Source organism: Centroberyx affinis, unplaced genomic scaffold (assembly GCF_046629955.1).
Source record: "Centroberyx affinis isolate AG114_WGS23_722 - 3 ecotype Tasmania unplaced genomic scaffold, CSIRO-AGI_Caff_v1 ptg002521l_1, whole genome shotgun sequence".
NCBI lineage: Eukaryota > Metazoa > Chordata > Actinopteri > Beryciformes > Berycidae > Centroberyx > Centroberyx affinis.
The window spans coordinates 17246-42500 of NW_027280742.1; the positions used below are offsets into that span (position 1 = coordinate 17246).

General features: G+C 43.2%; 1 protein-coding gene across 1 annotated transcript in view; it reads left to right on the forward strand.

Moving 5' to 3' along the window:
• The first annotated feature begins 1223 nt into the window (after positions 1-1223).
• LOC139656734 (protein O-mannosyl-transferase TMTC1-like) overlaps positions 1224-25255 on the forward strand; it is a 24417-nt gene continuing 385 nt past the window's right edge. The window contains exons 1-2 of the mRNA XM_071534343.1: positions 1224-1516; positions 12800-12977. Of these exons, the coding sequence (XP_071390444.1) occupies positions 1224-1516; positions 12800-12977 (471 nt within the window). The remainder of the gene's footprint in view (positions 1517-12799; positions 12978-25255) is intronic.

A 25255-nucleotide genomic window follows, 5' to 3' on the forward strand; every position in this document is an offset into this window, starting at 1 on the left:
TCATGCGCTCAAGCTTTCCGCCGGCCCGTATTGATTTTCGGTCTAGCTGCCGCTGATGGATCTCTCTGGCAGAGGGAGGCAGCGTTCTCCTGCGCGTGCGTCGGAAGGCGGGTTCTGGGTGATAGTGCTGCCTTCAAGTGCGCCGGGTAAGCTCGTATTTCTGAAGTCGTAAAGTGGATTTGTCAGACATTCAAGCGCTTTTGGACGGAGGTAATGATAAAAGAGGTGCTGTTACAAAAGTAGTTGTTGTTTTTTTTGGTGGTGAGTGTTGTTTTATTTTAGAAATCACAGATGAGCAATGAATGAAGAGGATAAAATGTGCATCATGCATGTGGTCAGTTGATGTTTCGATAGGGCTTGAAAATAGAAACATGCAGTAATAGCCTACTAATAATTCACATACCCTACAATGCCAAACAATAACACATAATGGCAAAATACATCCCTTTAAGTGATAGGTCACTTCTAAGGAACTCAGATATCACAGAAAAATCGGACTTTCCCTCTCGTATTTAACAGTTTGCTGGGTCGTTCATGTGCGCTTAAAGGATAATAAGCCTAATGGTGTTTTTAAGTTTGTGCCAATCATCCAAGTTGCCCCTCTCCTTTCCATTCTTCCTGGTTTGTCTGCACACAGTCAGCGTAGTTGGAGATATCAGAGCTCGTTTTCCTCCTTCAGAAGAAGACATTTGCTGCCATTCATTCTTGTACAGAATGAAAAACAACTTTCTCAGACTGAGAGAATCCATCACAGAAAACATGAAGTCTTAGTTTGGTTTTGTCAAAGTTTCTGTTTTATCCTCAGCCTATTTCATTGTGCTGAGTTGAGTGTTTTCATATCAGGAAGAAATCCCACAGGAAGAAATGGAAGTCTCCTTCATGAAATAATCCTCCAAAAATATGTTGCCTTACAGAGTTTATTGTCACATCCATTTCTACTGATTTAGGGCATGCACTGCAAAATGATTGGGGGAAATGCAAACTCAGCGCAGACAGTAGTTACGTGCTGTAACTCTTAATGACCCCGGTTCTCTCCTTTAACCTGTAATTCCGATATTTCCCGACTGCACGTGAAGGCAGCACAGTACATCCACACAGTCCCCCCGCAGTACACACACATTCCCAGCACACAGCCGCTACCTGTCTGGCGGAATGGACGTGTCCTCCGGTGCACCCAGCTTTCTTCCCGGACCACCGGAGCTGCGGGAGAAGCCGGGGCCGACATGACAGCGCCGGGCCGGGAGAAGAAAGCTCGCCAGCTGCGGGTGTCCGTCCGGCCGGAGGCGATGTGGGCGGCGGGTCGGTACGCCGTGCTGGCCGCTCTGTGCGCGCTGTGCTACAGCAACTCTCTGCACGGGGAGTTGGTGCACGACGACGTGTGGGCTATCAGCAACAACCCAGACGTCCGACCGGGCTCCAGCCTCGGAAACATCTTCAGCAACGACTTCTGGGGCAAGAGGATGGCGGACAACACCAGCCACAAGTCCTACCGCCCGCTGTGCATCCTCACCTTCAAGTAAGTTCGGCTGCTTTGCTTTTTCCCCCACGACTCTCTGTTTTCCTGACATGTGGAGCTGCGAAAAAACAAGGATGCTGCAGGAGTTTATAGGCTATGCGCGCAATTAACCGCATTGTTATTAGGCTTCAAGTGAAAATCCAACCGCCAACTATTGCGTGAAAGCCCCGTAAACATCCAATTAAGGCTGACGTCATGCAGTTGATTACCCCCTTATGGAAAATGAACTGTTGCAGTCCTATACTAAATTTTAGAAGAGTACTATGCAAATATCACTACATATAATTCCCTATAGGAATGTTATAGCGGCACCATGGGAGATAAAAAATGCCATAAAGTACGATAATGTCACTGTAAACTCACTATTGAGCACCACAGACGCACTAAAACTCCTTATAGGAATATTATAGGAACATTATGGTTATTTTACCTTAGAGGCTTCCCCGGCTATGCCTTGTACTTGCGTCTGCCTCACTATAAACATTCATATAATGAGTTTTAACAGGGAGGGAGAGCTGCTCGGCTGGCCAGTGGCGCAGTGAACTTGCTGAAGCATATCCCGTCTGCTCTCCTCGCAGCATTGTTTTAATAGGAATCCAGATAAAGGCTCAAAGGGATTCAGATAACTCGCAGCTAAAAAACAGACAGGTAAGGTTTATGTAACACTTGTTGCGCAGCTTTTTGGGGACTTATACTTTCACTTTAGTGCGGTTGGCGGTGTGTTGGAGGTGTGCGGTGCGGGTGATGGTGTAAAAGTTGGAGAAACAGCTGAAAAAAAGGTGTAATGGATCAGTAAAGTCGGTCTGGTCGGTCTGGTTTCTCCTCCGGACCGGCTGCAGCTCTCGGTCTGCTCCGGGAGGGGAGGGCGTGTCTGCGCACAGTTTGGCGCTGAATTCTGTTACGAAGATCCAGGCGAGGATCCAGAACAGGGTGGGATTTTTACTATAAATAATAGGCTAATAATATGATTTTCCAATTATCGCATGAGAAAACGAGAGCAGCCCACACAGCGTATCAAAATGAGGAAAATGACCAAACTGATGCAAATTGTGCTATAGTGCAAAAAAACATAGCTGAAACATATAGACTTATTAGAGAATTCAACCAATCAGACTCTTTCATTCATAGTGAGCAATGAGCACTAATGATTTAACATGAGAGCTTCAAAATTTCAGGAGAGAAAAAGGGTCTTTTGCATATTTTATTGATCCCCATATGGAGATTCTTGGTAACGCTTGAATTATTGGTTATAACACATCATCACAGTCATCACACACACATCATAACTAATATCATAACTAATATTAGCATTTATACTTGTTCAGTGAAATCTTATCGTGATGAAATGGCACAATCCTGTTATCTAATATAATGATAACAAGCAAAAAAAACTGATTAAAATCTCTCACAAAGACAAGACATGAAACGGAATATGATTTGAAAAGGAGAGCTGTATCACACTTTATATACGATTACCACTGCACATGCACTTCAATGCGATGAACATCAAATGCATATGGAAGCAGATATTATATATTGATCCCCCGTGACCCTGGATAGGAATAAGCGGCTATGGAAGATGAATGTACGAATGAATTATATATTGATATTGAAATAGTTTCTTATGATTGCCGTGGCATTAATTTTGTCCGTATCGCCCCGGCTCTGGTTATAAATAATGTATTTACCACTGGAACCTTTGCTTTTCTTTCTTCTCTGTTGCTCATGCCAGATTCATGATGCATTATAATACATTAAAACATTATCTGATGCAGTTATGAAGTAATTAGCGCGTGTGTATGATGAGTTAATAATGAGTTAGAACCCACAATTCAAGTAAAAGTGTCACCAAATCCTCTTTTTGGCTGCCCCGCCTCCACAGGGAGGTCAGAGGTCAAAGGTCAGCTACAGAACAGCAGCCGTACAGACTGAGTCAAACAACAGCAGAGTGATAGCGAGTGGGAAAGTGGAGAGAGTCACCGATGGTTTATGGTGATAATAACAACCAGAGCCGTTGCGCAATGACAGTTCAAAGATCGGCGCTCAACGAGGACAGTGAACGCATCATCAATGAGAAACAGTTATGGTGGAAACAAAACAAAATGGCACGCAGAACGGGACTGTTCCCCATTCACACATCCCATGGCCCTGAGCTATGGCGCACACACACACACACACACACACACACACACACACACACACACACGCATGTAACTAAGCACATACAACCACCAGACACAGCGTGAGTTCTCGTTAGTGAGGGAGAGTTGTGGATTTCTGTGTCGCTGCACTTTAATGACGAATCGACAGAAGTCTCTCTCTGTCACTCTGTCTCTCACAGTCACACACACACACACACACACACACACACACACACACATACACACGCACACACACAGCTGTTTGCACTGTGTTTTCAGAGCAGCGCGGTTGAAAAAGACATTGCAAAAAAGATACAGTATTTTTTTTTCATAAACCTCCGTCTCCTACTGTTGGAGGAAGATAACAGAAACTCTTTCTGAATGAAGCGTATTCACAGAGAGACAAAAGATGATGATTATAACAACGCTGTCACTCCCCCCCCCCCCCTCTCTCTGTATGTCAGCGTTCCCACAGGCCTTGTAAATCCATCAAAGTGTGTGGATTTGAGAAAAAATAAAATAAAATGAACAGCTGGCCTTTTAAAGTACTTGATTTTTTTTTTTTCAAATTGAAATGTAGCAAATTCATCAATATCTCTCAACTTTGTGGACCTCTCCTCTGCCTGATGGAGATTTGCGTTGCTATAGCAGCAAATTGCCCCACGGGGAAATTAAAGACTTCCTCAACAGCTTTAAAATGAATGATTTCACCAGGGTTTCTTGACTTGACAAGATCACGAGTGGAAAAATGAGGCCTCTGTCGCATCTAATTTCAACTGATATCATGTCTTACCCCCCACCCCCCCAAAAAAAACATGTGGAGTCCATGAATTTCACCAAACACCAAACCTTGAAAGTCATTGAAAAGTCCTTGAATTTAATGTCCAAGTGAACGTGGGAACCCTGGTGTGTGTATGTGTGTGTGAGAAAGAGAGAGAGAGAGAGTGTGTGTGTGTGTGTGTGTGTGTGTGTGTGTGTGTGTGTGTGTCTATGGTTGGTTAGGAAGCTGCAAGGTTTCGTTGTTTGATGACACTCAGTCTAATTACCCGCCGCAGCTCCAGCCTCTCCAGCAGCTGCTTGCAAGTCTTCCCTCTAGTAATACAGTTGTTTTAGCAGATATCGCAGCTTAGTGCTTCTCCTGAGAGTGGACAGCATCGCTTACAGCTCTGAAGGAGCATCTGCTCTCAGACACACACACACACACACACACACACCACTTAATCATGAGTGTGTGTGTATACCGCAGACCCACAGTAATGGCCAGTGACAATGGAGCGGAGGGTGATCTTTCAGCAGTGACAGGTCTTACCTTACTGCTCGCCAGGTGAGGATATTAAATGTTTTGGGCAGCAGGCTGAGGGTTATTTGGCCGGCAGCTGCACGCCGCCTCCATCGGCTCGGTCACCAGAAGGTCGCTGGTTAAAATCCCACACCGGCCTGACAAATGTGGGCGGGGAACGAATAAGAAATACTCTCCGTTCCCCTCACAGCTACTGCTACTACAGCTACTACAGCGAGTAGGGATGGGACAGTAAGCAGTATTACTATATATCGCTTTAAAAAACAATAACGGTTATAACACCGCCACTAATTTTTATTACCGTGACAACCGTGATAACCGTGATAACCGTGATAACCGTAATAACCGCGACTCGTCTGTCATCATTGATGCTTTATTTTCCCAAAAGGGAGAGTGCTATAATAAACGTTAACATGTTATATTCATGATTTTGACTGAGTTGAAGTGGATGCAGGACAGTAGCTCTTTATTTATTTTATATGCTGTTAGTTTGATTTCTCAAAACAATCATCGTTCAAAACTATCGCTACAGTTTCTATAAGCGAAACCAGCTATAATTTTGTTTTCTAAGGGAAAAGTCAAATGTCTTGTGATTGATCTGATAAGTTTGTTTTTTAGCGATTGAAGCGTATTACAGTGCTGTTTTTAAAGTTTTCATCTTTTTTATTATTATCGCGATAATATCGTATATCGAGATAATTTTGGTCAGGATAATCATGACATTTTCATATCAGCACAGGTCTACTGGTGCGGTGCCCTTTACCAAGGCCCAGGACTGTAGTCGTACTGTGAAGTTCCCATTTGTGTGAATGTGTGTGTGTGAGTGTGTGAGTGTGAGTGTGAGAACGTGAAGCAAGGTGTTGCTGGGAAAGAGCATGCATATTCTGTCAGCTGTCCCTGGAGAAATAAAGGTTAAATTATAATTTCAGCCCCAGTGAACGTTTCGCCCGTTTTCCAGCTCCTCCGTGCCTTCCTGTGGAAATTGACATGCTGTTATCAGAGAAACAGTTATCATGTGACTTATTTCCTTTCCTCTAGATGCCATTCGCTTTCATTCAAAGCAAAATGATATCAAATTTTAGATAGGAAATCTAATTGTAGTAATGCAATTCATGAAGGAGATGCTGTATGTGCATTTACAAAGTTGCCTGATAAAGCATTAAAAAAACTCAGTGTTGTGAATGAAGTAGCTCCTATCCAAATACATTTGAAAGTTTTGAATTAACGGCCTCATTGGACAAAGACAGTATGAGTAGGCGGGTGGACAAGTAGGCGTGTCTATGACGGCAAAAATGTAAACACTGGAACAAGGAAGTAGGAAAAACAGCAGCACAGTTTTATCATTGGAAAAATGTTGGATTTAGAAAATAAAAAAAATAATATAAACATCTCCATATGCTAATGAGACTAGCTTGGCCAGATTGACCCAAAACTCTCACTACAATCATTGCTTTTTTGTTTATATCAGAAGTCTTAGACTGCAATTCTCACCAATCACTAACATCCTCTATGTTACATCCCGCCTCATTTCAAGCCTCTCAGCTGAGGAATCTTTTCTGTTTTTCCACCTGAAAGTAGCTTCTATGAAATGGATGAGAATACGGTGCAAAGCCAGCAACCCCGCTTCAAAATTTAGAAAGATAATAGGTAAAATGTAGGACATCTAGGAAAACCCTCTAGCTACAGGTTCCCACACACGGAAAAAAAGACGACAGGAATTGCGTAAGGGAGAGAGGACGCTCTGGAAAACGAGCTTAACATTCACCATGGCTGGAACCATCCTCTATAAAAGCCTCCATCCAAACTGCAGTGAGGACATTTTACATTCGTCTGGTCTGAAATTCACTCAAGTCATCAGGCTGTTACAACTTCAAACATCGAGTCACTTCTTTCTCCTCCTCCTGTAACTCGGGACAACTTGGACGACTTGGCTGACTTGTGTTTTGCATAAACTACCCACTACATCAATCATGAACCAATACATGAATCACTCCAATAAGGATTTTTGGTAACCCTTTAAATTAAAGGCCGTTAATTACATAGTAATGACTGCAAATAACTGAATAATATCCAAGTAAAATATATGTAATAACTAGTTATAGCATTAGAATGACTGTTGTTATTTGTGAAGTTAGTATGGAGTATGTTTGTATACATATGTGAATATTGTACATCAGTATTGGTAGGTCTTTTCTAATATATATAATGTATTATTGTATGTATTCTACATTATAGGTAAATGAAAAGCTAACGAAATAAACAATGTTTCTGCACAGGTGTCGTCACTTTCTCTAATGAATGGAAGAGAAATCAATAGAGACTGCGTGTTTCTTCCTTTTTGAACTAGTTTCTCTTTTGCCTCCAGCACCTTTCTAAGTTTTCAAAGTTTTATTTTAATTGGATATTACTTGGTTATTCCCGGTCATTACTGCGTAATGAATGGCCTGTAATTTAAAGGGTTACCGGATTAATTAATTAATTTTTTATGCACGCAATCATGCAAAGGAACATATGGGTACACACTCATGCACACACTCACACCTGTGCCCTCGGGGTCGATTATATGTGTATTTGTCTGTTTCACACATGGGTAGGTGCAGCACACACACACACACACACACACACACACACACACACACACACACACACAAGGCCCATTGGTGTGCCTGTGGAGACTGTGCAGTCAGTATAGCGTTCTGTTTCTGTGCCAGCGATCACTGCAGGGCCTCTGAGATACGCTCAAGGTGAAGGACACACATTTGCTCACACACACACACACACACACACACACACACACACACACAGTAAAAACACACACTCACAACTCGCCCTCAAGGCCCTTCATAACGGCGTGCGCTGTGAATGGAGCAGTGACTGTGGCGGTGAGAAGACAAGGGAGAGAGAGAGAGAGGGAGAGAAAGAGAGAGAGAGGCCATGTGATTAAAATAGAAACAGGAGGAGGAGATGACACGAGACGGAGGAGGAGGAGGAGGAGGAGGAAGAAGCGGTGACGGATCCTCTCCTGGTGGCGGAGGAGAGAGGGAAGCGGAGGGAGAGGAGAGGAGGAGGAGGAGGAGACGGACACAACAGATAATAGAAAGAGACGAGAGTGGGAGATGAAGGGTAAGGAAACAAGGGATCTCAGAGGAAGAGGGGAAGCAGAGTGACGTCAGATGCGTGGCACTCGAGTCCAAGCAGCTCTCTGGCTGACTCAGACGATGTTTATCCATTTTGGAAAAAAGTCATTACCTTAAAGTCTGTGCAGTGTTTTCATTTTGTCAACCAAGAAATTCAGTTATCTACTCTGCTTTTCTTCCGAGTCACTTTTTCCACTTTTTCTTCAGCCAGTGTTCAAGGCTTATCTAACACATTTCACCCTGTTTTTAGTAGGGATGGGACACTATATGGAAATTCAATATATCGCAATACAAAGATGTGACAATACGTATCGCGGGGAAGAAAAATGAATCGCGATATTAGCTCCATTTTATTCTGCTGTAGTAATCGCAAATGAGACGGCTTGACCATCACAGTTTCACAAGCTCTCCATTGAAATTATATCGTTTACACTTTGTAATGACATTTTTAAATTGTTGTTTACATTCTAGCGAGCCAGTGGCATTGCTAGAAAGAGTTGTGGCTCAGAAATAAACATAATTCTGCACAGTCAGACTTTGTTGTCATTGAAGTTTTATTTATTACGTCGTATCGTATTGAATGTGGTTTTTAGTCTACTGTCCTACTTGCCTGTGGTATTTTATTCAGTCTATTTTACATTGCAGTGAATTTGGGAGGTTTAGCAAATTAACACAGCTATCAACTGCTGATGCAAAGTTCTCCCCAGAATAATTAACAAACCTATTTTTAGTATTCTCACGACCCTCCTTTGGGTCACGGCCCAGTCTCCGCTACAGCAGAATACATCAGAGCAAAGGACAGCGTGTTGTCTGCTGCTGCTGATGCATGGTCAGTAAACAGAGAGAGAGAGAGAGGGACAGAGAGAGAGAGAGAGAGAGAGAGAAAGCTCGATTATCTCTCCTTCCAGCTGTCCTTCACCTCTCCTGCCACAGAGGACACTGCGTCTGTCTCACCGGCTGCGTTCACACCGCAGGCCTGTCTGATTGTTTTTGTTTTTGCATGACTCTTCATATCTATTCCAGGATGTAAACCGTAGCTGATACCGATACGAACTGACAGATGATGTGGAAAAGACGATAACGTAAGATGTCACGTCCGTTTCTGTTACCTGCTGCTCTTCTCCTGCTCGTTTCGAACGCGTTTCTGTTCCGGGACGCACCGTTGAGTTGTGACTGAAGTGAATCGTTTCCCCAAACACCAATCAAGTCATCTATTTTGCTTTCTTTCCATCGTTATGTCTAGTTGTCCTCTATGCTAGTGCTGTGGTGGCCAAAATTACAACATAGGGCTGGGCGATAATTCAATATTATCGTTTATCGTCTTTCAGTGGAATCATATCGTGATGATATGAAGATATTTTGATATCATGACACACATTTCTGCTGTCTAAATTGATGATGACAAGCAAATTTTACTAAAAAACTCTGCTAAAATGAGGTATGGTAGGAATATTATTTGAAAATTTCAGTTTTGTTTGACATCACACCTATTATTACCATTCGGTTCAATGAGATGAACATTAATTTGATTATTTAATGTGATTTTGCATACATGAACCATATCATGATATATATTGATATTGAGAAAAATCCTTATGATTATCATGATATTGATTTCAACCATATCGCCCAGCCCTATTACAACAGTTGTTTCAGGTGAATGATGTAAGATTTACTCATTGTCATGGCAACGCTGACAAATTATGGTTTGAGCGTTCAAGTACAAGTTGCACATAGGTCGCGTGCCTCGGCTAGCCAATCCATGTAGTCCAGAGCTAATTGACGAGATGCGACCCAGGACCTTGGTTGCGTGTCATCCCCCTCTTCCTCTGTCTCTCTCAATCTCTAACAAAGGCAAAAATGAACCAAAAAAAAAAAATCAGAATTGGGAGACTTTCGGCTGCAGTGTGAACAGAGCCACTGTGTGTGTGCAGGGATCTGCCTGCTGGAAATGGATCCCCAAATGTCAGTCTGGATGTTGACAAGCAGCCAGATGCGCTCACTTACACGGTCCACCCTCTGTCATGTTCAAGGCTCCGGGCGAGAAGACGTCAGCCCGGCGGTCCGTCCCACGATAGCCTGAAGTCTTAACAGGATTTTTCAAAACATGTGAATGTACTTTACATCTTACTTTTCTATACAATCTGCGTAATAGCACAGTATTGTTAACGTGCTGGTAATCTCATGTAATTAACAAATGAGTGTATTTCCAAAGTGCTAGAACATAATCTCCTAATCTCCTAATCTCCTAGCAACCACATCTGATGGCATCATGCAGGTTTGGTGGAGAATTGGCTGTATGCAAATAATGAATAAATATGTAACAACCAGGCTAGAAAAAGAGATATCTGAAAGGTTTGTTGTGGCGTGGGTGTAGGTCAGTTCAGATAAGTCAAAATGAATGGTGCGATAAGGGAGATTTGTCTCCAAATGTAGGTTACTGTGACGCAGTAAACTGTCCGAGTGTCTGCTACAAGACACTTTGAGTTGTAACGTGAGGAGTCAGCTCAGTGAAACTGAACAAACAGTTGGGTTTTAGCTTTGTTAGCGAGCTAAGTAGCCAGCAGAATAATATTGACCTGGACATGTGACTGCTAGCCAGCACTAATGCTAGATATGTTAGCTAGTGCACAGATGTGTTTACTACAAGACAGTGATGGTTAGCTGACAGATATAATAATAATAATAATAATAATAATAATAATATATAAGATATAATATAATAAGATATAATAAAATAATATAATATAACCTTTATTTGTATAGCACCTTTCATGCACAACATGCAGCTCAAAGTGCTTTACATCAATAGAAGGCAGATAAAAGACAGATAAAAAGATACAATTCATATAAAAGAACAAGCAAAATGCACTCCATTAAAAGAATCAAATCAAGTAAAATAGAAAGATAAAAGAACACAACAAATACTCCCACATATGATGGTTAGCTAATTAACAAGCTGACTTGAGTGATGCATGAGTAATGCATATTGGCATATTGTGGTTTTAGTTTCCATAATTAGCACTGAAACTTTTCATTTTATTTCAATTAGACACCGACTGTGAAAAATGCAATCAAGTAAATTTGTTCTCCAAATCATCCAGAATAATAGCCAGGATTAATATTCATAATCACATTTTTGTAGCAAAATAAGTGGGGATTATCATTTTAGCCTCAATTGTGCAGCTCCAGGCTCATTGTTATTCACGTGAGAGGGGGCAGGGAAGCCTAGTGGTTAGACAGACCTGCCCATCACCCAAAGGTCACAGGTTTGATCCTTGCAACAGCCAGTGTGTGTGTGTGTGTGTGTGTGTGTGTGTCCCATCAGCTGCCAGGCATCCCGTCAAAATGTCCTTGAGACACTGAACCCCCGACCCGCTCGCTCATTGTCAGTCGCTCTGGATAAGCGTGTCAGGCGGCTAAACGCCTCCAATGACGAATTTAAATTCCTCTGAAGCCTTCACCTCATGGATGGGTTGGGACCCTGACCGGACCGGGGGGAAAATCCGCCCAATTAAAATGCATTAATCTCAAGTGTCAGGAAGCACATCGGCTATGAGGGCAGATCAGCATCAGTTAAGGTCAGGGTGAGATAATGTTGAGGGTTAATACTTTCTCTGCAAGATTTCACGATTTATCAGGCTTCGGTGTTGAATTATGAGCAGAACGGGGATATTGGAGGACAGGGTCTCCTTCATCACATAATGGGTTGGACGAAGGCTTACAAATCGTCCCATTATAACTAATTATAATCAGAGATATGGAGTTCTGATCCGAAGCCATGTTCTGTTAAACTCTCCCTGTTTGGTTTTGTTCTGGTCTGCAAAGCCTTTGATCCTCAGAAAGATGTGGGGCTTCCAGAGGTTTCCATATTGAAAAATCACATTAAGATGGTTTGATAATGAGAGAAATGTCCGTAGAGAATAGCTATAATTGAATCTGCTATCGCTGGCTGATGGTTGGAGGTTAGGATCCACAATGCTGTATTGTAAGGAAACGTAATAAAATCTAAAGACAGACTGGAACCTGAACTAATGGCTCACTCTTCCCGGGTTTGCTGAATGAACAGGTTGTATTGACATTCTGTGTGGGTGGAGAGGGAATTGTCACAGTCTTATGCCAATTATGATAAACTGGGTGAAATTGCATATCTCACCCCTATTCCTCACTGAGGGATTAGCTATTGGAAGATCTTAAGGAGGGAGTGATTTGATGCCAGGAATCCAATGTTCTCTCTCATAGCAGTCAGTCAGGCTCTTTCATTTGAAATTCAGGCATTGCAGTAAATGGATTGAGATTCTGTCCAGGTTTATGAGACAATCACTTCATCCAGGAAAATGTAATAGGTAATTTACATTTAAAATTCCCCTGGTGAATTCGCAGCGGTATTGTTTAGTGATTTATTTTAGATAAGGTTGACCCTTTCTTGTTGTTCCTTGTGGCGGAGGTTTATGTGAAAATATGTGACACTGACTATGTGTAATATGATTCATATTTTCTTTCTTATATCTGTCTATTTAGCTATCAGTCTGTCTGTTTCTGTCTGTTTACCTCTCTCTGTCTCCATTATATATGATTTTTTGTCACAAATGGCTTTCATACAGTTAGGTAAACCATAAATGCAACTCATCCCATCCCAAAGCACTCAATCTCTCTCTCTCTCTCTCTCCCTCTCTCTCTCCCTCTCTCTCTCTCTCTCTCTCAGGTTGAACATCCTGCTGGGTGGCATGACACCTTTCTACTTCCATGTGGTCAACGTGTGTTTGCACTCTGCCGTGACCTGCCTGCTCATGCACACGTGTGAGCGCTGCGTGTTCGACGACTCGCGCCTGGCCTTCACCACAGCGCTCCTCTTCTCCGTGCACCCCATCCACACCGAGGCCGTGAGTAGAGACACACACACACACACACATATACACCCAGAGACTCGGCACATCACACCTCACGTATAACACCTTCTGCCACACATTGCCTTTTTAAACTCTTCCCAGCATGCAAAGAGAGAAAGTCTAGCGAATGTGGAACATCTGCTCCGCTCACATCAGTTTAGCTCAGCCAGGATCAATGGAAAAACTTTGTCACACTCCTATACAATGTGAAATTGGCGGCAAAGTGGCCTACAGGTTTGGGCAGGCGGTCGGTGGATATTCCCTTGCCGGTTGCTGATGTCTTTTGGTAAATTTAAAATGTGCATTTTAAATCGGGAAGCAGATGCAGGGACAAAAATTATGCTCAAGTTGATTTAAGATTTATTTAGAGCCCGGACGACATTTCCCAGAGCTTTCCTCGGGGTCTGCTGGCTTTGTCCCATTTTAGAGTCCGGTGCTCCTGCTGCTGCTTCATGGGAACGCACAGCGGCCTGATACTGGTTACTTAGTGTTTTTTTTCTTGACTGTTTTCTTGACTGTGAGTATTTTATACTCCAGTGCTACTTCCTCTATTCACTCAAATTCTATATCCTTTATTCACGCCAATGCTACATCTTCTGTTCATTCCAGTGCTAGGTGCTCTATTCATTCCAGTGCTACAACTTCTATTCATTCCAATTCTACTTCCTATATTCACTCCAATGCTACATCTTCTATTCATTCCAGTGCTCGGTGCTCTATTCATTCCAGTGCTACATCTTCTATTCATTCCAATTCTACTTCCTATATTCACTCCAATGCTACATCTTCTATTCATTCAAATTCTACATCCTATATTCACTCCAATGCTACATCTTCTATTCATTCCAATTCTACGTCCTATATTCACTCCAACGCTACATCTTCTATTCATTCCAATGCTATATATTCTATTCATTCCAATGCTATATCCTTTATTCACTCCAAATCTATATCCTCTATTCACTCCAATGCTGCATCTTCTATTCATTCCAATGCTACATCTTCTATTCATTCCAATGCTACATCTTCTATTCACTCCAAATCTATATCCTCTATTCACTCCAAATCTATATCCTCTATTCACTCCAATGCTGCATCTTCTATTCACTCCAATGCTACATCTTCTATTCATTCTAATGCTACATCTTCTATTCACTCCAATGCTACATCTTCTATTCATTCCAATGCTGCATCTTCTATTCATTCCAGTGCTACATCTTCTATTCATTCCAATTATACGTCCCATATTCACTCCAATGCTACATCTTCTATTCACTCCAATTCTATATCCTCTATTCACGCCAATGCTGCATCCTCTGTTAATTCCAATTCTATGTCCTCAATTCACTCCAATGCTACATCTTCAAATCATTCCCATGCTACATCTTCTGTTCATTCCAGTGCTATATCCTCTATTTATTCAAATGCTACATCCTCTATTCACTCCATTGCTACATCTTCTATTCACTCCAATTCTATATCCTCTATTCACGCCAATGCTGCATCTTCTATTCATTCCAGTGCTTGGTGCTCTATTCATTCCAGTGCTACACCTTCTATTCATTCCAATTCTACGTCCTATATTCACTCCAATGCTACATCTTCTATTCATTCCAATGCTACATCCTTTATTCACTCCAAATGTATATCCTCTATTCACTCCAATGCTGCATCTTCTATTCATTCCAATGCTATAGCTTCTATTCATTCCAATGCTACATCTTCTAATAATTCCAATGCTACATCCTCTATTCACTCCAAATCAATATCCTCTATTCACTCCAATGCTACATCTTCTATTCATTCCAATGCTACATCTTCTATTCATTCCAATGCTACATCCTCTATTCACTCCAAATCTATATCCTCTATTCACTCCACTGCTACATCTTCTATTCATTCCAATGCTCCATTCATACCAATACGTCCTATATTCACTCCAATGCTACATCTTCAAATCATTCCCATGCTACATCTTCTGTTCATTCCAATGCTATATCCCCTATTTATTCAAATGCTACATCCTCTATTCACTCCATTGCTACATATTCCATTCATTCCAATTCTACGTCCTATATTCACTCCAATGCTATATCTTCTATTCATTCCAATGCTACATCCTTTATTCACTCCAAATCTATATCCTCTATTCACTCCAATGCTGCATCTTCTGTTCATTCCAATGCTACATCTTCTGTTCACGCCACTGCTACGTCCTCTATTCAATCCAATTCTATAGTCTCTATTCACTCCAATGCTGCATCCTCTATTCATTCCAATGCTACATCCTTTATTCACTCCAAATCTATATCCTCTATTCACTCCAATGCTGCATCTTCTGTTCATTCCAATGCTACATCTTCTGTTCACGCCAATGCTACGTCCTCTATTCAATCCAATTCTATAGTCTCTATTCATTCCAATGCTGCGTCCTCTATTCACTGTATCGGTGTTTCTTCTATTCACTCCAATACTACATCTTCTATTCAGTCCAGTACTACATCCTCTATTCACTCCAATGCTACGTCCTCTATTCATTACAATTCTACATCTTCTATTCAGTCCAGTGCTACTGTACATCCTCTATTCTATCCTCTATCTTCTATTCCAATGCTATGTCCTCTTTTCATTCTAGTGCTACATCCTCTATTCACTCCAATGCTATGTCTTCTGATCACTCCAATGCTACATCTTCTATTCACTCCAATGCTACACCTTCTATTCACTCCAGTTCTACGCCCTCTATTCATTCCTCTGCTATGTCCTGCACCCGGTCCTCTGACTCCTTTGTGTCCTCATATGTCGGCCTAACTCAGGCTCTCACACTCCTCTCTCTCTCTCTCTCTCTATTTGGAAACTCTGCGCTCCGCTCGATTCCCGAAGGGCAACGTTTCCCCATTATCTGACTCCGCTACCGTCTGAAAAGTTGCGAGGCAAGTTGTGCGAGTTGTGAAATCTATGCAAAAGCCAGCGAGGGAGAGGGAGATTATTATTCCTCCCCCACCTCCAACAGGTGAGATGAGAATAAAGAGCTCCAATGTTCACAGGCTGCGCAGAGAAATTGGAAGAGGGGAGAGGGAGAGGTGGTGGTGGTGGTGGGGGGGGGAGATGAATGGAGAAGAAAAGCGTGTGCGGCGTGGAGAAAAATTAGACGAAGAAAAGAGAAATGCATCAAGTTCGCGTGGGGAGGGGGGGGGCGATGAAAGGAGGCGAGAGCGGGCCGGAGAGGGAGGGAGGGAGGGAGGGATGGAGCGAGGGAGAGATGAATGAAGCACAGCAGGGGTTGCAGCAGGACAGGGCCTCCTGCCAGGGTGCCAGCCTGACTCCCTGTACAGAGAGATGGAGAGAGGAGGAGGAGGAGGAGGAGGAGGTGGCGGTGGAGAGCTCCAGAGATGGGAGATAGAGAGACAGAGAGAGAGCGAAAGGGAAGGGGAGAGAGAGAAGGGTGAGTTGGGAGCAAGAGAAACTACATGACAGGAAAGAAAAGAGGACCGGAGAAGAGGAAGGGAGCAGAGAGAGCGAGAAGCGTAAAGGAGTGAAAAATAAGGTCTCAAAGTCTCCGGGCCGGTGTGGAGTGGAGCTTCACTTCCCTGCTCATCTCCCAGCGTGTCAGTCAAGCAGCCAGCCAGGCAGACACACTCGGACCGAATGATATTGAGAGAGAGAGAGGAGAGGATGAGGAGCTGGCTTGTGACTCACACACACACACACACACACACACACACACACACAGAGCCTGATGAATCCAAGTATAAACGGGCTCCATTATGAAGACCAGATGGAGTTCATTTCTCTTTATCATGATAAGGAACGAGATTGGGAAAGATTCACACACACACACACACACACACAGGCACAGACTTGGAGGAAAAACCCACTTGTTATCACCCAGGCTATTACCCGCAGATTCTGCTCGCGCTCTCTTCCCTCGCCCAGTGCTTGCCCAAGTCGCACGCTAGAAATGACTCAGTCAGAAACGTTTCCGAAAGAAATAGGTTGTGTGAACTGGAAGGTTGGGGGGGGTGGGGGTGGGGGGGGGGAGTGGGTCATGCGACTTTGACAGGGTGAGGAACAAAGAGCAACATCGACAGGGAACCGCTATCTGCTGCTAGAGCTATCTTGTGTTTTCTATTATGTCGTGTCAAGACTTTATAGACAAAGTAGAATTGGAGTAGAGTAGAAAGCCAATTAACAACCGCTAGAATAGTGAGAATCTCTCTCTAAACTCAGACTGCTGCCAGTTTCTAAACGGAGAAGCAGCCTCCAGTCGTCTCTGTTGCTAAGGAGAGACTTTGCCCGGTCCTCTGCTTCAAAGCTCAGACAGCTCCAAGTCGTCTTCCTCTAAACTGGAAGACTCAGAACTGAAACCGTCCAGTCCTCTGTTTCTAATCTGACTGAGAGACATGTCAGAGTCCTCTGTGTTTTCAAGTGACAGTCGCAATGTGTTGCCGTAATGTCTGACGGCCAAAAGAACGATTCCAAAACCAAAAGATCTTATAAAGATCTCAAAAGTTTACTTGCTTACTTACTGCTAACCCGAGGATGCATCCGATGGCGACTTGGCTGAGTAGGAACGAAATGGGAAGCGTCAAGACTCGTTATGAGAATCACACATCACTTTCAAAATAAAGCCGGTGGAGACAGCGTGGAAAATGAACAGCTGGGTGTCTTAATTGATTGCGCAACTTTCTGGATTCTTGAGACGTTCACACTCTCTGAGGCGAATTTGGGAGGAACGCTCCCCACACAGGCGCGAGAATCGACTTGGCATTTGAAAATCACATCCTGTGTCTAAACTGTTGGACCGTCCCCAGTCCTTTCTGTCTAAACTCAGACCATCCCCACTCCTCACTGTCTCTGAAAGAAAGACAGCAACTTAATTTGTTCAACTTCTAAATGGATGAGAACATAGATGTATCCCTGGTAGATTATTTGCTCCAGTGCTCCATGCTAACACTTTAGCATGCACTGTGCTGAGTGATAGTAGGCGACTAGCATCATCTCAAAAGTGAGAAAATAAGAACTTGTAGAAGCTCTAAAGCTACCATTCCAATGGTTTGATGGTTACTTTTAACGAACAGATAAATGTTTTGGTTGTTTGCTGTAACTGTTGTGATTAATGTCCCATGTCCTCTTGCATGTTGTGCTTGTGTTTTTGCCCTCTACTGCAAATCAAATTTCCCCTCGAGGGACAATAAAGATCTGAACTGAACTGAACTGAACTGAACTAAAGCTAAATGATAAGTAATCTTAAATTATATGTTGCCTAGTCTGGTAGTTTTGTGTAGGAGATCAAATTTACACAAAATATGATAGAGAAATAACATATTGATTTGAACTAGCAGGGACTACTTTCCATGTTTCCATAGGAACTGAAGAAAGATGAATACATGGTTGTTCACTAGAAATAGTTCCAAAATTAAACCTGGCTATATTTCATTTTAAAAAATGTATTAATCTTCAGGTCATAAAATAAAAACCACTGACAGCGTTTTATTATTAAAAGGTCAGTCTTCTTACTTTGGATAATGCTAGTCGCCTACTATCACTCAACATGGTGCATGCTAAAGAGTTAGCATGGAGCACAGTAGTGATCTACCGGGGACACACGGATGATTTTGGTGTCTGTGTTCACATCATTTTACTGGTAAGTTGACCAACAGGCCAATCTCCCAAAAAGTTGCTAGTGCTCAGTCCGGTATTTAGGCTAAGCTTAGTTTATTTCCCTTACTACTTACTGATGGATTTTGCTGCTTTTGTGTCATTCTGTGTTGAATTATGCTGTTGTTTGGGTTCTGATTCACCGCCGTCTCTGTTTCTGCCGTATCTTTATTTTTTGTCTTTTGGAGGGGAGAGACATTTAATAAGCCCCTTGGGGTTCTTTGTACCACGGTTTGAATTACTCCCTTTTTCCCAGTTTCTTGTCATTTTTATGTGCAAATAAACTAAGCCTAAACCTCAACAGACCCGGGTCCACTGGGTTTCTCAATTCAGCTGCTGTTTTCTGTGTCCAGTATGGCCGGGCTGGCGGTCAGTCAGTCTGTCTGTAGCCAGTGAATGGGGCTCCTGTTTCAGGGCTGAAAAGCCTCTATTCATCCCTACCTCCTCTCCTCTGTCTGCTGATAGAGCGCTGGCCATGTGTGGATCCTACCAGCCATATGTGTGCCGTGTTGCTGTGGGCCCTCACACACACATACACACACACACAGACACACACACACACAAAATAAAGGGGTCCCAGGGTGTTTGCGCTGGCAGCAAAGGCTAGGACAGACAGAGCTGAGGAGAGGCTGGAGAAACAAGTCTTCCTAGAATCTGCCTGAGGTGACAGTCCGCCTGCAAAAAAATATTGATGTATGTGTGTGTGTGTGTGTGTGTGTGTGTGTGAGTGAGTGAGTGCGTGTGAGGCTGTGTGTGTGTGTGTGTGTGTGTGTTTGGGTGTGTTTCACCAAGCTGTACTCCACGTTTCCTTTTTCCCCTGTGCTGGGGTTAGGATGAGGGGAGGCAGCTGCAGCTGAGCTGGGATTCCTGCTGAATTATGTAATTGGCCAGAATTACAGAGAGAGAGAGGGAGAGAGAGAGACATAGAGAGAGAGAAGAGGGGAAAAGAGAGCGTGAGGGAGAGAGTCCTTGACAGAAAGGTATGTTTGATTCCTCCCCCCTCTCTCTCTCTCTCAGGGTGTAACAGACTCTTATTAACTGTCTGGGCAGTGGGAAACCTCTTATTATGCATTATATTATAACAGGTTTTACGTATTATCCATATTTTTATTTATTATACAACTGTTTATACCTTTCATTTTAAAGAGCAATAACGCTGAAAGTTGGCTGCCTGGTGGACAGAGGTAAGAAGCAGTTCATTACAACATGTGACATCATTTGCCAGTGTGTGTGTGTGTGTCTGTGTGTGTGTGTGTGTGAGAAAAATACACCAGTAAACAACAAAATGGACCCAGATATGTAAGGCACATCGGTAGTAGCTGGATTTTTCCTTTAAAAGTTTTTGTGTGTATTTAGTTACGAGCTTATGACTGTATTGGATATCTCAGCCTCTCAACCACACACACACACGCACACACACACATTCACACAGTCACAAGCTTTGGCTGCTTGGTGGATAGAGTTAAGAAGCAGTTCATTACAACATGTGATGTCATTTGCCTTAATATGTGTGTGTGTGTGTGTGTATTAAATGTTTATGGGTGTGTGTGGTCAGGAGTATGATCGTTTTGGATATCTCAGCCTCTCAACCACACACACACACACACACACACACACACACACACACACAAATGAGAGCCAAATGTCCCATATTGTAGTTGCAGGGGAAGGGTGTGTCTCGAAGACCCTTCTATTGGAAGCAGCTGCAGCGCTGGAGGGGTGGGGCTCAGAGCCTGCTGGAAGAGAGGTGTGTGTGTGTGTGTGTGTGTGTGTGTGTGTGTGTGAGAAACACATACACACACACACACACACACACACACACACATGCAGAGGGGCTTTGAGCATGTACTTTGGTATTCGTTGCTGTGTACGTTGGGTTTTGCAAAACATACAGAGGAGCTTAGCGGGTGCGTCTATCCATCTGGCAGTGTCATCTTTCCAACACACACACACACACACACACACACACACTGTATGTACACACACACACACACACACACACAAGCACAGACTCACATGCATACACACAAACACACACACACACAGTTTGATCTTCATTGAGACGGTGAGATGAAAGGAGATTATTTACATCCTTAAGTGGATGGTCTCTGAGTGTGGAGATAAAGGAGTGTGTGTGTGTGTGTGTGTGTGTGTGTGTGTGTGTGTGTGTGTGTAGGTGTGTGTGTAGGCGTGCGTATTGAAAGGACACTGCTCAGTCACCCACAAATACTTTCAGAGGCCAGGATGGACGGAGATGAAAGGAAAGAGAGAACAGAGGGAGAGAGGGCGGAAGGGAGGGATGAAGACTGATCGAAGGAGTGTTAGAGAGGTGGAAGATGAAAGGAAGAGCGGGGGGAGGAGAGAGAGAGAGGGAGGGAAGGAGGGAAGAGCAGATTCCCTCTCTCTCTCTCTCTCTCCCTCTGCATGAATAAAATATCGGTGTGTGAATCCTCTCCCTCCACACACACACACACACACACACACACACACACACACACACACACACACACAAAATGAATAATAATATGTTAGACATGCAAGCGGTGGTAAACAGATTACTTCCTTGAAGCGGAGGAAGAGGAGCTGCTGTCAAAGTTGCTCTGTCCATTTAGCCGTTATGGGCGCACGCACACACACACACACACACACACACACACACGCACACACACACGCACGCACACACACACACTCTCTGACAGTAAAGGGTTGTGATGCCAGTTGATATGGTTTTGGACAGGCTGGTATATTTACAGACTCTCTGGAGAACCAGAATCAATCTTCCTCCTGCCATCCCCCCTCTTCCTCCTCCTCTTCCTCTTCGACAATCCATCCATCTCTTCCCCTCCTCCTCCTCTTGGACAATCTATCCTTCTCTTTTCTCCTCCTCCTCCTCCTCCTCCTCCTCCTCCTCTTGGACAATCCATCCTCCTCTTTTCTCCTCCTCCTCCTCTCCTTCGACAATCCATCCTTCTCTTTCCCCTCCTCCTCCTCTTGGACAATCTATCCTCTTTTCTCCTCCTCCTCCTCCTCCTCCTCTTGGACAACCCATCCTTCTCTTTTCTCTCCTCCTCCTCCTCCTCCTCCTCCTCTCCCTGGATAATCCATCCTTCTCTTTTCTCCTCCTCCTCCTCCTCCTCCTCCTCATCCTCCTCCCTCCTCGTCCACCTTCTGACCCCATCTTTCCATCTCGTCTTTCCCTCCCAGTCCCTCTCAGTCCAGTTAGTTTTAATGCAATTGGCTTTGCTGGCATGACATTTAATAACTATAAAAGCAATAGTGATTATGAAAGAAAAGAAGAAAAGAAAAAGGAGCGTCACATCATTCTTGTTACTGTGCAACAAAAACTTTAACAGCAACTTGCAAGCTGTCTAATTAGCGGCGTCTATTGAAGCTGGACTAACACAAGGGATTTTCAACATTGTTGAAAATAAAAGTGGATGAGAGAGTTAGTGATGGCTTTGCTCGTTCTTGACGAAGAGGATGAGGAGTCCATACTGAAACAGGATGTGGGTACATGACGTTTTATCATCTCGTCCACGAGCTCCACCTAGGTAACGCCTGTTTCCGCGGCTATTTTTGCATTGTCGTAATTGCTGGATGAGACAATTTCTTTTTTAGATCATTTTTTTTGCCATTTTTTGCCTTTATTACATAGTTCAAAGTAGAGAGAACCAGGAAAGATTGGGAGAGAGGGAGGTGGATGACGTGCGACAAAGGTCTTGGGCCTGATTCGGACCCGGGACATCTCGTTTACATGCATGCACCTTAGACCAGAGCACCCCAAAATGCATCATGTCCAAAAGCAAAAGCAGGCACGTTCAGGAGAGCGTCCTGTGTGATCACAGCCTTTCTCAGGTAAAAGCAGTTTCATCATGAATAAAAGATACAGTGTCACAAGGTTGGAAGTATTGGTAAAGTAGAGGAAGAGAGATGATGATGATTCACAAAGGATAGCGAAGTGCTGTATCATATTTTCGTGTCATAATTAGATATGCCTCTCTCTCTCTCGCCTGGCTTTCCCTGTGGGTGCTGATGAGTTGTAAGCTGTTTTTGTTTTATTCCTTTCTTCTTTTTTTAGATGTTTCATTACATCAACATAAAAAAACAACATAAAAATAACAACATAAAAAGTCAAACTGCATCCTCGTCCCTACCTCTTTCTGTCCAACCCCATCCCTTCTTGTCTTCTTCCTTTCCCCCCTCTCTCTCTCTCTCCCTCTCTCTCTCTCTCTCTCTCTCTCTCCTGCCACCCCACCCCTCTCTGCTTCATCCCCCAGCCTGCTCTTTATCAGTGTCTCCTCGACATGTTTACTACCTCTCTGCCATGCTGTGGCTGCTGCCTGACTGACTGCAGCTCCGCCAGACACAAAACCTCCACACACACACCTCAGAAAACCACTGCACTGCTCTGTGGGACTCACACACACACACACACACACACACACACACACACACACACACACACACACACACACACACACACACTCTGTGGCTGATAGATCAGCTTTATAGAGAAACACTGCAGAATTTAACAAGATATATTACACATACTCTTATGTTTCTCCCAGGACTGGAAGAAACCTTTTTGCCCACTTTTGGCCACAGTGTGTGATATATCCCAAAACGCTCCAGCTGGCTCGGATTGTAGAGTATAACAGGGTTTCTAAACCTGATAAAGTGGCTGGTAGAGCAGACCAACTTGCCAGACAGACAAAATGTACCAATATTCGGCCGGCTGGTGGCTGATGGCTGGTGGAAATTCCCTACCTGGATAATTCCTATGGCCCAGGCCAGTCTAGTGAATATTTTACACCCGTAATTTTCCGCCAAGCAACTGAATTGGTCAAAGAAACGTTCCAACCATGCTGATATTTCCCCTAAATCATGGTTCAGCTGTGCTTTGAAAGGAAAAATCCACCCAAACAGCTATTGGTTCCTTGCATTTCTGGGTCCATTTTGTTGTTTGGTGGTGTGCGTTTCTCTCATTTCCATAGGTAACTTGCCAAATAGTAGATGACATCATGTCATGTCAAAATATTTCCAGTGGCAGCTACAATGGAGTTTGATAGCAGAAAGGTTTTGGTGTCATTCCCAATTTTGCACCGACGTAAAGAGAAATCCCTGTATAGAATAGAATAGAATAGAATAGAAGAGGCAGAGAGACCAATTTCTTCACCCACCGTCGCCTCAATAGACCAGAATGCAATGCAGCCACAAGACATGTTGTGTTTTGAGTAAAGGGGGCGACTCTTTTTTTTTTCTGGACTGGGAAAAGTCGCTCTCTTGCTGTTGCTGTACACACACTGAATGCAGCAGTTTAAGGCTTTCTCTGGGGCTTGTCGAAAGGCATTCTGGGAAATATAGGAAATCACTAACTGAGGCAGAAGTAGACGAGGCAGGTTGAGGGAAAGTGGGTTCACCAATAAAGTAAATTACAACGCTTCATCACAGAATAACTCCTGGATTGTGTGTTTTTTTTTTAAAAACTTTTCAGGCAGTGGTAGCCATTATATCAAAGCCATAACACCCTTGATGATATTCTTGGCTCAGTAATACTCCTCTCAGGTATTATTGCTGCACTTTAGGGCATGAACCAGTATTTGTGAAAGCCAGATACTGGAGAGCCAAGACTGTATAAAGGCAGAGTTATGGAGCAGCAGGTCAAGTTTTGCATCTCACTGTAGCGTAGCAACATAATGGGCTCCACATGGAAACGTCCCCTATGGACATTCGGCTCTGTCTTTTCACCCGAGCTGTCAAACACATGAATAATCTCCAATGTGTGTGTGTGTGTGTGTGTGTGTGTGTGTGTGTGTGTGTGTTTGCAGGTGTCTGGTATCGTGGGCAGGGCGGACGTCTTGGCCTGTCTGCTGTTCCTGCTGACGTTCCTCTCCTATATTAGGTAAGATGATTCCTCACCAGCCCCGCACCCCGCAGAGAGAGAGAGAGAGACACACACACACACACACACACACACACACACACACACACACACACACACACACTCAAAAGACCTTCTCCTGCCTGTGTAAGTGAGATGGACTTATAAGGGCTTTTGAGATGCAACGTTTTCTTATTGGTTGCCAAGACACAGGTTTCACCTAATTAAGTAATTAATTTCACTTACTTTAATTATCCTACAAAGTGACCATTACACTGAATGAACAATATCTCGCTCTCCTGCCCTCTTCCATTCATCTTTTTCTGTCTCTCTAAGGGAATCCCCGCCTAATTGGGACTGGGCAGAAGCTAACCTGTAATCATCTGTCATTATAAAATACCTTTGTTTTACCCTCTTTCTCTCGCTCTCTCTCTCTCTCTCTCTCGCTCTCTCTCACTCTCTCTCCCAATTCAATTCAATTCAATTCAATTCAATTCAATGGGCTTTATTGGCTTGGGAAACATACGTTTACATTGCCAAAGCAAGTGTGAAATGAAAACAAAAATGTAATCTGTAACCAGAGCTGTGTAACATTGCAACAATGTAATCAAACATATAAATAAGAATAGGTAAAATTAACTTAAAAATACAAATAGAAAGATTGTGATTTTGCTGTTAAATATATATATACAGATAAGTAAAGATAACTTAAAAGTAGTAATAAAAATAG